The 13,696-nt window shown below is 37.5% G+C and overlaps 1 protein-coding gene across 1 annotated transcript; it reads left to right on the forward strand.

The window, feature by feature from the left end:
* The first annotated feature begins 7,776 nt into the window (after positions 1 to 7,776).
* Positions 7,777 to 11,667, forward strand: ptges3a (prostaglandin E synthase 3a (cytosolic)). The gene is made up of 8 exons (XM_085394266.1): positions 7,777 to 7,934; positions 8,760 to 8,873; positions 8,968 to 9,037; positions 9,127 to 9,225; positions 9,785 to 9,874; positions 9,965 to 10,021; positions 10,133 to 10,160; positions 10,713 to 11,667. Coding segments are annotated over exons 1-8 (480 nt in total). The 5' UTR covers positions 7,777 to 7,932; the 3' UTR covers positions 10,733 to 11,667.
* The last annotated feature ends 2,029 nt before the right edge of the window (positions 11,668 to 13,696 follow it).

The raw sequence follows: 13,696 nt of genomic DNA on the forward strand, positions 1-13,696 counted from the left end.
TCCTTCATTTGTTTATATTTTTTTTATCTACGAGAATAAATGGCAAATAGATCATATTTAATAATGTGCTTATTAGAGCAGCTATTTTATTACCAATATCAAAACATTAATTAAAAAAATCCCTTCTCTTGTGCTTATAATAAGGTTACACGTTTTTCTTTTACTTGCCTGTGTTTATAATTTTTCTGAACAATAACCAAGATCTGAGATCAGGGTTGCATTAATGGGAGATGACAGTAATCCGCCATCATCCTGTCATGAATTTACTCTGTCCTTAATGAGGCAGCAACACGGAGCCTGTTAAAGGAATTATTAGCCCTCACAGAGAGGAAAATATAAGGCAACTCACTGCTCGCAGAGATGACTGAGGAGATACACCACATTAAACATCTGTTCATTTTCATTACAACACTTTCTTGCCAATTTATCAATTAAACAGCTATTGAGTCTATAGGCATCAATCAGTGTCTGTTCGTAGAACAGGAATAGAAAACATCAGTTTCCTATTCACTGTGATAATAAAGGTTTCCTTTAAGCCTAAATATGTCTTATAAAATACAGCTCAATATTATTAACCAATAAAAGTGAGCCCTTTGACATTTCTCTTATTCTATATAATTTTTACTTGTTTTCTTTAAGCTAATTTGTATATTAGTTCTGTTTCTTGGCGTTCTATCTTTCTGAAATAGATAGCTCCATTGACTCCATCAAACAGATCACAAGTAAACTTCTGACTTTAAAGATTTTTCCTGTGTGACAGGAATACATACGATCCTTGAGAAACTGGGACTATTGTGGAGGTCTGCACTAAAAAGCTTGTAAAGAGATCAAATTAATATTGAGCAGAACTGAATTTAGCCTTTTGGTTCAGCCCTCTGCATCAGTCTCAGTTTCTCATTAATTAATTCCCACCCCTGTTAAAAAGGAACAAGCAATGTGCTTAAGAAATGCAGTGTTTTTACAATATCACAGTCTCTATCCTTCTTCTTTTCACTTTATGTAGGTTTGTGTATGAATGAATAATGAATGAATGAATTATGATATGTGTGCTTTCAATAAAATTAAGTCACACGAGACACTAACACACGTTTACAGATCTACACATACGATACTTCACATTTTCAAATAAATGTTGATTTAAAAGTTGAAGTAAGTTTTCATCTTCCACTTAAAACAACAGTGGACGCAAGGGCATAAAGATCCTTCTCCAGACTGATGTATGGTGCACAGTTCACGAAAAAGGCTTTCAGTGAAACAAAAATTCTAATATAAGTTTAATAAAAATAAAAAATAGAAAAAACATGTCAGCTGCTTCCTTCTTTGTCTAAATTTCCACAAACTGCTTCAGGTGAATATCTGCGATAATGGCTACCCGTCCAAGGTGTACCACCATCTAAAGAGGTTGGAAGGTTTTGTTTTGTTCACTGTCCAACTGCTGCTACAGCAGCGAAACAGAGCATCATGAAGCAAAGTAATGCAAACAGTTCTTAAAACCATCGCCCTTAAACTGTACTGCGATAGTGACTGCCTTTGCTTTTTAATTTCTTTTTAAGACAAGATGAGATTTATATGTTTAAAATATAGTCATATCTTGCTGAAGACACCATGCCTTTGAGCACAGTGACTAATGGGTCATTATTCACTGAGACTGGGGCAGCTCCAAGCTTTGTGCACCTGGCCTTTTATTTCTGCAATATTAAATCTCAAAAGGGTTTTTAGTATTACACGTGTCATTTTAATGCTTTCTTCATGAAAATTGTCTCGGAGAATGACACAGATACTTTATTGCTCTGAAGAATAATACATAAATGATAGACTACAGCAGAATTACCAAACCATTATGAAAAAGTAATCTAAGCCCTCTATAAATCCAGCCATGGGGGGCCACAAGCCAGTGCTGGTCCAAAGCCCGGATAAATGAAGAGGGTTGTGGCAGGAAGGCATCTGACATAAAAATCATTGCCAAATCAAGAATGAGATTCCCATACTGGATTGGTTGGAGCCTTGGTTAACAATGACACTGAAAACTGTGCTAATGTTGGCAAGACAAAAGAAGGAGAGAAGGGGAAGTGTGTTTGGAAGGTAGGCTATCTTGTAGAAGGAAAAGACAAAGACCACAGAAAAGATTAATGAATGCAGTGAAGGAGTGGACACAATAAGATGCTAGAGATACGGTGATTATGGAAGCAGCCAGAAGAAGAAGAATCAAAACCCTCTATGACTGTTTACATTGTTCAGAGATTTAATGTGCACCATCTTACTGTGCACAGCTTTAAAATAACGTTTTGTTTTGTTTGTTTGTTTGTTTTTACATTAATTACATCTAAAGCACATTCAACCATTTTTTGCAACATACTTGTCAGGCCATTAAAGGCGATCAGGACTGTAAAAAAGAAAGAAACTGGCTTTAAAACTCACAAAAAAACAAATTATGGCTTATTATCTGGCAGAAAAACTAGAAAGATAAGCAACAAACTATTGTTAGATCATCATTTCTTTAAAAATCATTAACTCACAAAATAGCTTTAGGTAGATGAAAAAAATTGCAATATTGAATTGAAAGTGTTGATAGTGTCTACTCTATCAATCTACAAAATAAAGTACATCCTGTCCCTTACATTTCATCATCAATTTCATCATCCACTTACAGGTCTCAAAACTAGATAAATACAACTTCAGATAGACAGCAATCCATGACATATTATACTGTGCCATTATTTAACAAAACTATGCCAACATGCAGAAGCACTGTGTGAAAAACACAGATGAACTCAGTACCTTGTAGATCACGGCTGGTAGAAATGACTTGAAGTTTACTGTCAGATGTTTTTTCAGTCTCTCGCATAGTTACAGATGAATTTATGCCCTCTCGTTTTTACAATACTGCTTCAGTTCATTGAGGTTTGTGGTTTAAGCTTGCCCAAAATTGGGTCATGCAACAGAACAATGAGTCCAAGCACAGCAGCACATCTACAACATGGCTGGGAAAGAGAAAAAAAAGATAATCAAGATGCTTTAGTGGCTCTGTCAAAATCCAGACTTCAACCAAGTGAAATTCTGTAGTGCAGCTGCATGAGGCATGACTGAATTTTGGCAAGACTTTAGCCGTCAGGCGGACAGATTTGCATTTTGGTATACCATGAACTCCCCCATTGTTGCCTTAATGAGTGCAAGGTGTGCAGGTCGTGTGGTTGCAAAATAAAAGCACCTCAACAACCATGCTTGAAAGTTGGTATGAGACGTTTGTGCTAATATGCTATGTTTGGTTTTCTCCCAACGTTGTGCTTTAGGCCATTTTGGTCAAACCTCTCCACTTTGGTCTCTCCGGCCCAAAAGACATTGTTCTCGAAGTCTTGTGGTTTATTCAGGTGTAATTTTGCAAACCTCCGTATTTTTCTAATTGTACTGTCGCGAACATTTAACCTGCAAATAGAGTCTGAGTAGCACTTGGGGTTTTTGCAATTTATCTGAGCATTGCATCATATGACTTTGAGGTGAAGTTGCTGGAACTTCCTGGGAAGATTGTTAACTGTCTTGGGTGTTTTCCACTTTTGAATAATCTTTCACACTGTAGAATAATGAACTTTAGATTGTTTGAAAATGGTCTTATAACCCCTCCTAGGCTGATGGGAAGCAGCAGTTGCTTAAGATCATTGCTGACACCTTGCATCCTTAGAATTGTGTAAACAAACACATGAATGCTCCACACCAGAAAAATGCCCAAACCTCTGCTTTTACAGAGGCGCTCACATTTAAAGGTGATCAATTTGTCAAGTGCATTTATTAGCAGCACCAAGCTGCTACTTACACTTTTAATTCTTATGGAAACAGTAATAGTGTGCTTACTTTTTCACACACTACCTTAACCTTTGTTAAATAAATAATGACATAGTGTAATATGATATATTTTGTTGTTTATATGACAATGTTTTTACCCAATTTTAAGACCTGCTAAGAACCAGATTACTTTTGTTAAAGCCTAATACAAAAAAACTGACAAATGAGTGTACATTCAGTAAAAACTTCATACAGCAATCCCTCCTTCTTTGCACTGCCTCCTATTAGATCCATGGAATCAGCTGTTCATAGTCTACCACACCTTAATAAGCTGGAGTGAATGAAGGACTGTACTGTCACCAGTAACCTATACCCTTCAGCAGAATACATGAGGCATGCAAAATGCGCCATTACTGTCTGATTCACATAGCTCCCCTTTCAAATATTAACTACCTAACTTCACTGCTTCTGTCCCACGCATTCAGAAGCTGCAGGCATTGTTATTCTACCCGTTATCATCAGTGTCATCTGTGGCTCCGTCCTCAGTGAACACTCATATGACTGTGTTGTCCTCTTCTTTCCATCCACTGGCTTTTGTTCTATTTGTGTTTTTTCTGGCAGCTGCCAAGCCTCATACTGGCAATACTGCCTCTCTCCTCTCCTGTTCAAGTACAACTGCTTGAAGCAGCTCCCAAAGTGACATCAGCTAGCCACTGATTACATCCCCCGATGGCCTTCTGTCAGTTTTCATGTGATTTTCTGTGAGCTTAAGTGCTTTAGTTTACAAAGAAAGCCACTAGAAGAAAAACACAGAAGTAGCAGGTGCATATGACACCCTCTATTCCCATGGGCCTAAAAAGTTGTGCTTCACTATGATTCATAGCCAAGGACAATGCTAGAAAGTCATCTATCGAGCAAGCTGTGAAGCTAGATGCTTTGGTTTCCACCACTGTATCTCGGCCATTTCTTGTCTGTTTTGTAGTAAGATAGGCGTCACTACATTCACTCCTTCAAAAAAAAATTTTTGCTCATATTTTAACTTTGTGTATGAGTCTTTTGTGTGTATTGTAGCATGACGGGAGGAGTACTTTGTGTGAAGACTCCATTTCTATCCAACGTTTGCAAACATGAGCAAAGCATTTGCAGTGAACCTCTCCTGAGAGGTGGTTTGCGTCCCGTTAATCGCACTGTACCAAAATTGGCTGCAAATTGATGGCACTCAAACAATCATTCTTAATGAAGCAAGCAGGTGAAATTAAGTGGGGGCTGCATTAGGAAGGTCATCCAGCATAAAAAATAATCTACCAAATCAAACATGCCTAGTGACACCTTGTGAATAAGGGAGTAGCTTTTATTCCCTTATTCACTTTTATGTTTTTGTTTTTTTACTGAGAGGTCAATTTTGCCTGTAGAACACTTTCTACTTTAAGGATTTACAGCTATATGCTATAGAACATCATCGCTTGATGAAGGCATATAAAATAAGAATGAAGCTTTCCAGTCTAAAACCCTGCATTATTTGTAATGACCAGCAGGAGGGAGAATCCACTGCATGGAAGCTTGTTTACACCAGTGAGGGAAAAAGAAACATTTTGATTGGCAGAGCTAAGTTTAACTTTAATGTTATCTCAAAATGTTGAGATAACTCAAAATTTTAGGTTATATTCTCACAATTCTGAGTTAGTAAGTCGATATTTTGAGGTAGTATCCCAAATTTTTGACTTATCCATGGCAATTGTTTTTCAGTTGAACAAACAAGCTTCTATAGGTCACATATGAAGGGACCCGAGATTTATTTTACTAGACTGCTATACAGTTTCTATATAGTTTCAAGTTATTTTTTACTCACTAACTCAAACTTGTAAGAAAATAACTTGAAATTTAAAAAAAAAACTCAAATAACTGCCGCCAATATACCCAGTGCATTGGTTGCTTCGTACATGGCCGGTAACATTATCACAGAGTCACTTCTATTTATGCCGTTACAGCACAGGTAACCAAAGTACTCTCCTGAATGATACATGTAGCCACTCAGACAATACCTCCACATCAGCACTGATATAGGAGCAGAAGAAGTCAAAACCAGAAGCAAAGAAAATTGCAGTTCAAGTTTTTGTTCAACCTTGAGACATTTGGGGGGGGATGGGAGTATACATATATTTACAAAAAACTTGAATTTTACAGTGTTTATTTATCAGATAAAATAAGTTAAATGTCAGTGTTATTATTGTCCGGCGGACACGCCCTTCGCGGTCTAAGTGAGCAACTGTGAAATGGGTCGGTCTAGCCTTCAGAGTTACGTCATGAGCTCTCTTGGTGGAGTGAAACTCTGCCGTCTGCTCCTTGCTATCTAAAATATAACCAGACGCTGGCGTAAATTCTCGACCATTTCACACTTCTGTTTAATCCGTTTTCTGTTTTATTCAGCTGTGTGAAAAGCCCCGGAGGAACCCTCCTGAGGGATTAATAAAGTTTTATTTAATCTAATCTAATCTAATAACTTTAATCTCAGACAAACCGATTTACTCACGAACAATTAAAACACTGACAAAAGCTAAACAATAACATGTTTAAGTTATTTAAGTGACTTATATATCATGTTTAACCTGAGTTAAACATGATATAACTGCGAAAGACCGCAGGGGTTTGAAAACGATGTGCCGGGAGTTCGCTGTTCTCGCCGGCTCAGATATTTGAAGTTTACACAGCCACATTCTCGCCAGAAAATATGTTAAAAGTTTATTTGCGACCCAGAAAGAGTAATAAGAGTAATATTAAAACTAAGTAGCTGCAGTAGTAGTAGCCATTGTTGGAAACTGGAATTGGCTGGGCCAATCTGGGATATGGTTTTTCAATTTTGTTGTCCAGGTGGAAAATCGGGAGAAAATTGGGAGAATGGTGGCTACGGGAGATTTTCGGGAGGGGTACTGAAATTCCAGTAAATCAGGAGGGTTGGCATGTATGGCAGTGACAGCAGTACAGCCTACCATGTAAAAAAAAAACAAAAAAAAAAAAACGGCGCATGACCTACAGAAATGGCAGCTACCGACAGCAGACGTGACACCATGCAGCAGACTGTGACAGCACTGAGCAGCTCCTTCAGTGGGAGACTGCGGCACCCACGGTGTGGGACTGAGAGATTTCGCAGGTCTTTCCTCCCCACTGCTGTCAGACTCCACAACAAAGACTTTAACTGATCAAGCACACACATCCATACATATGCAATAATACTAAGTGCAATAATCCTTTCTGTCATCGTTGTATTTTTACTCAGTTGTATATAGTATTTGTATTTGTATTCTATTTTTATCTTATTGTATATTTATTTTATTTTATTCTACTGTATATAGTATTTTATTTTATTCTATTCTGTACAGTTGTGTACTGTATTTATTCTTATTGTATTCTAATTTTTGCCTCATAACTTTTGCACTGTCCACTTCCTGCTGTGACAAAACAAATTTCCCACGTGTGGAACTAATAAAGGTTATCTTATCTTATAAAGGTTATCTTAACTTAAATGTCACCTCTGTTGTCCAGTGCCAGCAGCACCACACAGAGGGTGTAAAATGGACCTTAAATAAACAATGGGCCATGTCCATCTTTTATATACAGTTTATGGTTGTGCCAGAAATGGTCAGCTACTACTACGACGTGTGAACTCAAAGCAGTAATTGCTGTAAAGTTTAAAGTGACAGTGAAAGCACTGGTTTGCACCTTGAGCAACTCGCCCAGTTACAACAATCAATTAGTTTTCATAGTGACCCAGTTATCCTATTACTGTAGAACTCAAGGAAGCCTGCTTTCATCGAGTTGTAAAACTCATAAAAGTATGAAGTGTCCTCGCTCGCCATCAGGTAGGACGACATTATTCAGGTGGTGGAGCTCTTTCACTGCTCTGGTTCCATGAGTATACTCTTTCTAGAATAATCTCCGGCGGCTTCGATCTGCAGAACACCGTGCTCACGTTCCAAATACCGGACGTCACGAGAGAACGTGAAAAACACGCGATATTTCCAGAGACACCAGTGCATATGTTGTAAACCCGAGTTAACTGTTTAGTTGTCAGTAGTCATTTTTGCCGGGCACTACTGCCAGACAACAGTGTGAATACCGTGGTTCTTCGAGGGAGCTTAAATTGCTAAAACAGTGAATATGTAAGTCTTGATTTACCGTGTTTACCTGGTAACCAACTAGCTACTTGTTAGTGCGGATCACCCACCTCATACTAGCTAAGTGAGCTAGCACACGAGTTAGCCTCAGCAGTTCAGCCGTACTTAACACTGTTGCCGAGACAAAAAGGCACAACTCTTCGTTAACGCCACAGGCTACAACTTTCCATCAATCTACTGTATTTTTGCACAATCCTGTCTCAAACTCCTAAACGTGATCTTGCATTGTTTATGGACCTGACAACAGCTCAGTCATCGTTAGCTAGCATGCTAATGTCAATGAACATGACAAGGGTAATGCTAAGAGTGGAAAAGCATGGTGTCACGCTCCGGGGTATTCACTTTAAGCTAACGTAAGCTAACACGCACTTTCACTTTAAATGTGATTGCAAGACATTCTTCTCTTAACCCTGTGAAACAATGGCCTCAGTGTGGTTCACATCTAGCAATGGCGGATTATGGTAGTATTACCCGAAACCTTTCAAGTGCGATAATCTAATTGTACCTCCGATATAGATATATATCTCAACAAGTGCATAGTTTGGCTTAAAAGATATTGTAAACTTTTTATTGGACAACAAGTATTAGTATAGGACGGATAAAGAGGGCGTTTGGGAGGCCTATGTGCTAATCTCAATGAATGAGTTACGCCTTTCTCAATTCCACAGTGTGTGGGTACTGCACTCTATACACGTGGGCCATGATCTTATAATGCCCACACTAGGCAGTGGAAATATGAGATCAGAGAGATGCATTGGTTGTTTTGGATTGTCTTAATGTTCATTTTTCATTTTTGTTCTTGGTGTATAGGCAGCCTGCAGCAGCCAAGTGGTATGACAGACGAGAGTCTGTCTTTATAGAGTTTTGCATGGAGGACAGTAAAGATGTGCAAGTAATCTTTGACAAGTCCAAATTCACTTTCAGGTAATTTGCATTGTTAGCATATTAAATGATGACATTGTTAAAACCCTGTTTGCTAAAAGTGTCTTTAAAAAAAGTCTTTCATTTCATCTTACAGCTGTGTCAGTGGAACAGATGATATCAAACACCAGAATACAGTGGAGCTTTTTGGGGAGATTGACCCTAAAGTAAGTTTTTAACTTGTGCAGACAGTTCAGGTTGGACCCTGCGTACCATTGTTAGGAAACCTTCACCAGTTTCTCCTTCTGATATACAGGAATCCAAACACAGACGCACTGACAGGTCTGTGTTGTGTTGTTTACGAAAAGCAGAGCCTGGGAAGTCATGGCCAAGACTTACCAAAGACAAGGCAAAGGTAACTCTCAGCAGTATAACATTTACAAAAACTCAGAATACATCAAAATCTCATAGTATACATCATTACCTTGTTGTTAACATTGTCAGTTACATTGACCCTCAAAGAGGTAAGATCAGGGTTTAAGTTGAAAGGTGGAGCATGTAATGCATATGTAATTTATTTTTTATTTTTTTTAATGGAAGTAGGTTTAAGAGTGAATGACATTTTTGGGAGAATCAGGTTGTTCATCTTTCATTCAATAAAAAGAATTAAGAAAAAGGAAGTAGATAGGGGTTTGTCTCCATCAGGTTGCACTTTTATTAAGTATTTTACAACTTGCAACTTACTGTTTAAAAATAAAATAAAATAAAATGACTCCACAGTTTCATCTGCTCCGCTATGAAGGACTGTATTATAAACAGTAAGCTCTCTGTTGCACAAACAGTTTGAAACCATTTCCACATTACCCCGAGCATTGTTCTGTTTTAAAAAAAATACCTAAGTAAATATCAAAATTATAAAGTGACTGAATTTTAAACTTTGCCTAACCAAAACATTTTAATCTACTTGCTTTTAGTGCAACTGGCTAAGTGTGGATTTCAATAATTGGAAAGACTGGGAAGATGACTCAGATGAGGACTTGTCAAGTTTTGATAAATTCTCAGAGGTAAGTGTGTCAAACATGCACAGTCTGCTCATTGTTTGACTATGTTCAGCTAAACTGACATGTTGATTTGTGTCCTGCACCTTCCTCCAGATGATGAATAGCATGGGTGGGGATGATCTACCAGATTTAGATGGAGCAGATGAGGAGGTATAATATTTGTTTGTTTTATATAGCTATAGTACAACTGTAATTTGGCATTTAAATTTTATATAACAGGTGTTACACATAATTTTAATTGTTTTTTCCTTTTTTTTGCAGCATGAGTCTGCAGACAGCGATGATGAAAGTACGTAGCGATCTGAAAGGGCTCTGTTGTGATTTATAATCTGTAGTCACTAGATCACACGAGTCCCAAAACTCTGATAATGCCTGGCAGTGCGAAAAAGTGTCAAAACAGATGATTAATTATGGAATAATTTGAGTAAGAAATTACACGTGTGGGGAAAAAGTCACAAGTTATGAGATTTTATTTAATAGAATAAATTTTTATTTATTCAATGTTTTTGTTTTTATACATGTTAAGATTGCTGCGTTTAAACAAAATGCAACTAATGCAATGTACATAAGACTTTCAGCCACAGCTAATTTGCAGATCTTGTCCCTGGTTACGCTTTTTTCAGACAGTTAGAAAACAGCAATAATAAGAGAATTAACAGCAACCATGATAAAGAAATCCCATAATTCATAGCACTAACACACATTTGGTATATCAGAAATTGTTTATTAGTTTCTTTAACAATCCACTTTATCCAAAAAGCCCATAGACTTTTTTTGTAATGACCATAGCCATAAAAATTAAATTTCATACTTAGATCATGTTTTTAACTTTCTCTTTCAGAAATGCCTGATCTTGAGTAGTTGAATATGGATGCCACCTCAGTAGTTAACAAAGTGAGTTCTAAGTTTGTTGAAGAGGGAGACTAGGCATGAGTTGGCATCCACGTTGAAGAAGAACCTAATCTCGACGCAGTTTCCAAAGCGACACCCCTGAAGGGAGTGGCAGGGAGTGACTGTTGGATGGAGACATGCACAGAAATCCATAGCAACATACAGTGCTGTGCTTTGCTGTTTTGTTTTGCATGGACAATTCTGTTCAAATGAAAATGTTATTGTTCATTGACTTAAATGATGATGTTATGGGATGTACTGATGTCTTACAACTTCTCTCCGTCTCTTTTTTTTTCCTTTTTTTTTGCCGATGTCAGGTTATGTATTAAACGTTGTGATTTCTAATGAAAAGAAAAAAAACCTCAAAAATGCCTATTTTCCAAAAAAGTAGATTTTTTAATAACAGATTTTCCCCTTTAATGTTTGTATTGTAAATTGCACATATTTTCTTTGTTAATTTAAGAGGCAGGAGTTCTGCTTGTAATGGGTTTTTCAAATGTATGCCAACATCTACAAATATTTAACAATAACTTTTTTTAAAAATATGTTTCAGCACTTAAAATAAACATGCTTGTGCAACTTAACAGCTTGTGTTGAGGTTATGGTAGTGGAGTGCTGCTGTTGTTCCACGTAGTCATGCCTTTGCAAAGATGAGTTTCTTTATGCTGTTATATGAATCATCAAAATTAATTTTCTTACAGATATTCCGAGGTGACGGCAGAGATCCTGTGTAGTTAACAAAGTCACACAAATGGTTTAATCCCGTATAGATTATAAATGTTTATCATATACAACAGAACTATGATTGGAGGTTTGTTTGATTCAACATGTGTTGAATTCTTTCTTTGTCTTATATTGTGGGAGTTTGGCTATTAATTTCTAATAAACTTTACTGGTCACTGTAATTGTTCTCTTGCCCATAGTGGCCATAGTCTTGCCTTCCTAACAGTTCCATTGTAAATGATGGAAGACTTCACTAATATATGCAAGTTCAGCTTGATTAATATTGAGACTTTTGCCGTGTGAGTCAGCATGTTATAAAGCTTTCCTTTTAAGAACAAAGTTCTCAATAGGTTTTGTTTTTGCTGGAGCGATGGCAAAGCTCAAAGAATTGTATTAAGTTACTCCAATTTGCTCTTCAAAAGTATTTTCACGCAGAACGAAGACTGCAAACGTACCATAGTTCTTAAATTGAGCTTCATAAGGAAGGGGTCTTTTAAGGGTCAGTGCTAAGAGATTTGCAGCAATTAAAAGTCCATCTGTAAGTACTGCATTAAAAAGAACTCTGAAAAATCTTTATGTCCCATGATCCAAGTTCTATGAAATGTGAAATAATGGATTAATCACGTCATAGTGTCAGGCTTTTCACAGAACTGCACTCAACTTTTCTCTAGCCTTTAAAAGGGAAATTCAGGGGCTTTCCATCTTCTTTGTTTACTAGAAGGAACTACCTTTGGGTACAGTACTTGTGACCTTTGGGTCACAAGTACTGTAGTTCACCTCAGTGAAGTTCGTGGGCTAGATAAACTATTGCTATAAGATTATAGTTTGTTGATGAAAGATGTCAGTGATGATCCCAACTTCTCATAACAAAAGCCTGTTTTATATATATATATATATATATATATATATATATATATATAAACATAACTTCAAGGAAGTTGGCTCATTTTTTATATGAGCAGCTTCAAAAGTTTATGTTGTGTGTGCAGTTACCCGATCCGTGTCCTGTATTCTGCAGTTCACATTTTCACCACTGTGTGGTGAGTATATTCCAGAGCTTCTAATCTAATGTGAGATGTTTAGGTGCTGCATGTTAGGTATGCGTCAGCAGTCTGGACCCAGAGAACAGGAAAACACAATGCAAGCACCTTTTCAACACCCTCCCCAGTAAAACTGAACTGTGGGCTTAAACCCACAATAGGTGGCTTAGGGAGTCACGAAAAGGCCATAATACTACTCTCAATAGAGATGCCCAACTGGACCAAAGTCAAAGTGTCAGAATTTTTTAAAAAAAGAAGATAAACACTATTTAACACAAAGTTGTTTTATTTAAAAGTGGTTTGTTCCATCATATTAAACAGGCAACTTCAAAGGTGACCTGCTGTAGAAAATTAATATTTCTACCAATTATATTTGTATATAACCTTTACAGTGAGCAAAAACAACCCTGGAACAAACATATAGTCACTCTGGGCTGTGGAAACGTGAACTCAGATTCAACATCGAGGTTAATGCAAACAGATCATAGAAACTAGCAGAAACTGTTACTGCCAGCGTTTTGTTTAAATGGCTGAAAGGAGAAAATCAGTGAGCTCAGCATAATCCTTTCAAAGCACTGCAGCCGTCCCTTTGGCTGTCCTGGTCAGCATGATGCTCCAGTGCAGATGCTCAATGCCAGGCCTGCTCTCCCCTCTTCCTCTCCAACCGTGGATTTTCCACCGCTTTATCTGACCTGAGCCTCCAAACTATTCCAGCCCACACAATGTAAAACTCTGCCTAATCAGTTCTGTTGCCATCAGCCCAATTTGTACCAATCCAGAGAACAAATGGAGAAATTGAGAAATTCCTCGTGCTTTATAGATCACACCTCTGATTAGTCAATGTGAACTGCTGATGCTACTTTAACTAGATGAAATAAAAAGAAAATAGTTTAAAATCATTTAAAAAAAATTCACACAGTATTAATATTATCTTCAGTGCTTGGAGAAATATCTGGATTGCTGGAAAATCAAACAAGTTAGTGCAGTTAGTTCACTGCACTAACAGGTTCTTCCCACCACTTGCTCACTGCTCTTGTTTTTGAGGTTCAAGACCACTGCAGTTTCTCAGGGGGGGTTCAGAGTCAGCGATGGGCTACTGATTGGTGTTTTATTGCCAGCTTTTTTGGTTGAATGCTTCAGCCAGGCTGTTGGAGGTACATAGGTGCTCTCA

This window comes from Rhamphochromis longiceps, linkage group LG20 (assembly GCF_057381845.1).
Source record: "Rhamphochromis longiceps isolate RC_006_pf linkage group LG20, R_longiceps_female_GT1.1, whole genome shotgun sequence".
Lineage (NCBI taxonomy): Eukaryota > Metazoa > Chordata > Actinopteri > Cichliformes > Cichlidae > Rhamphochromis > Rhamphochromis longiceps.

What these genes read in the sequence shown, in the direction of transcription:
- ptges3a (XM_085394266.1), top strand. An exon ending in AAGTCCAAATTCACTTTCAG is followed by an intron (nt 8,874 to 8,967) that starts GTAATTTGCATT and finishes TTCATCTTACAG; the next exon opens with CTGTGTCAGTGGAACAGATG. An exon ending in GTTTTGATAAATTCTCAGAG is followed by an intron (nt 9,875 to 9,964) that starts GTAAGTGTGTCA and finishes ACCTTCCTCCAG; the next exon opens with ATGATGAATAGCATGGGTGG.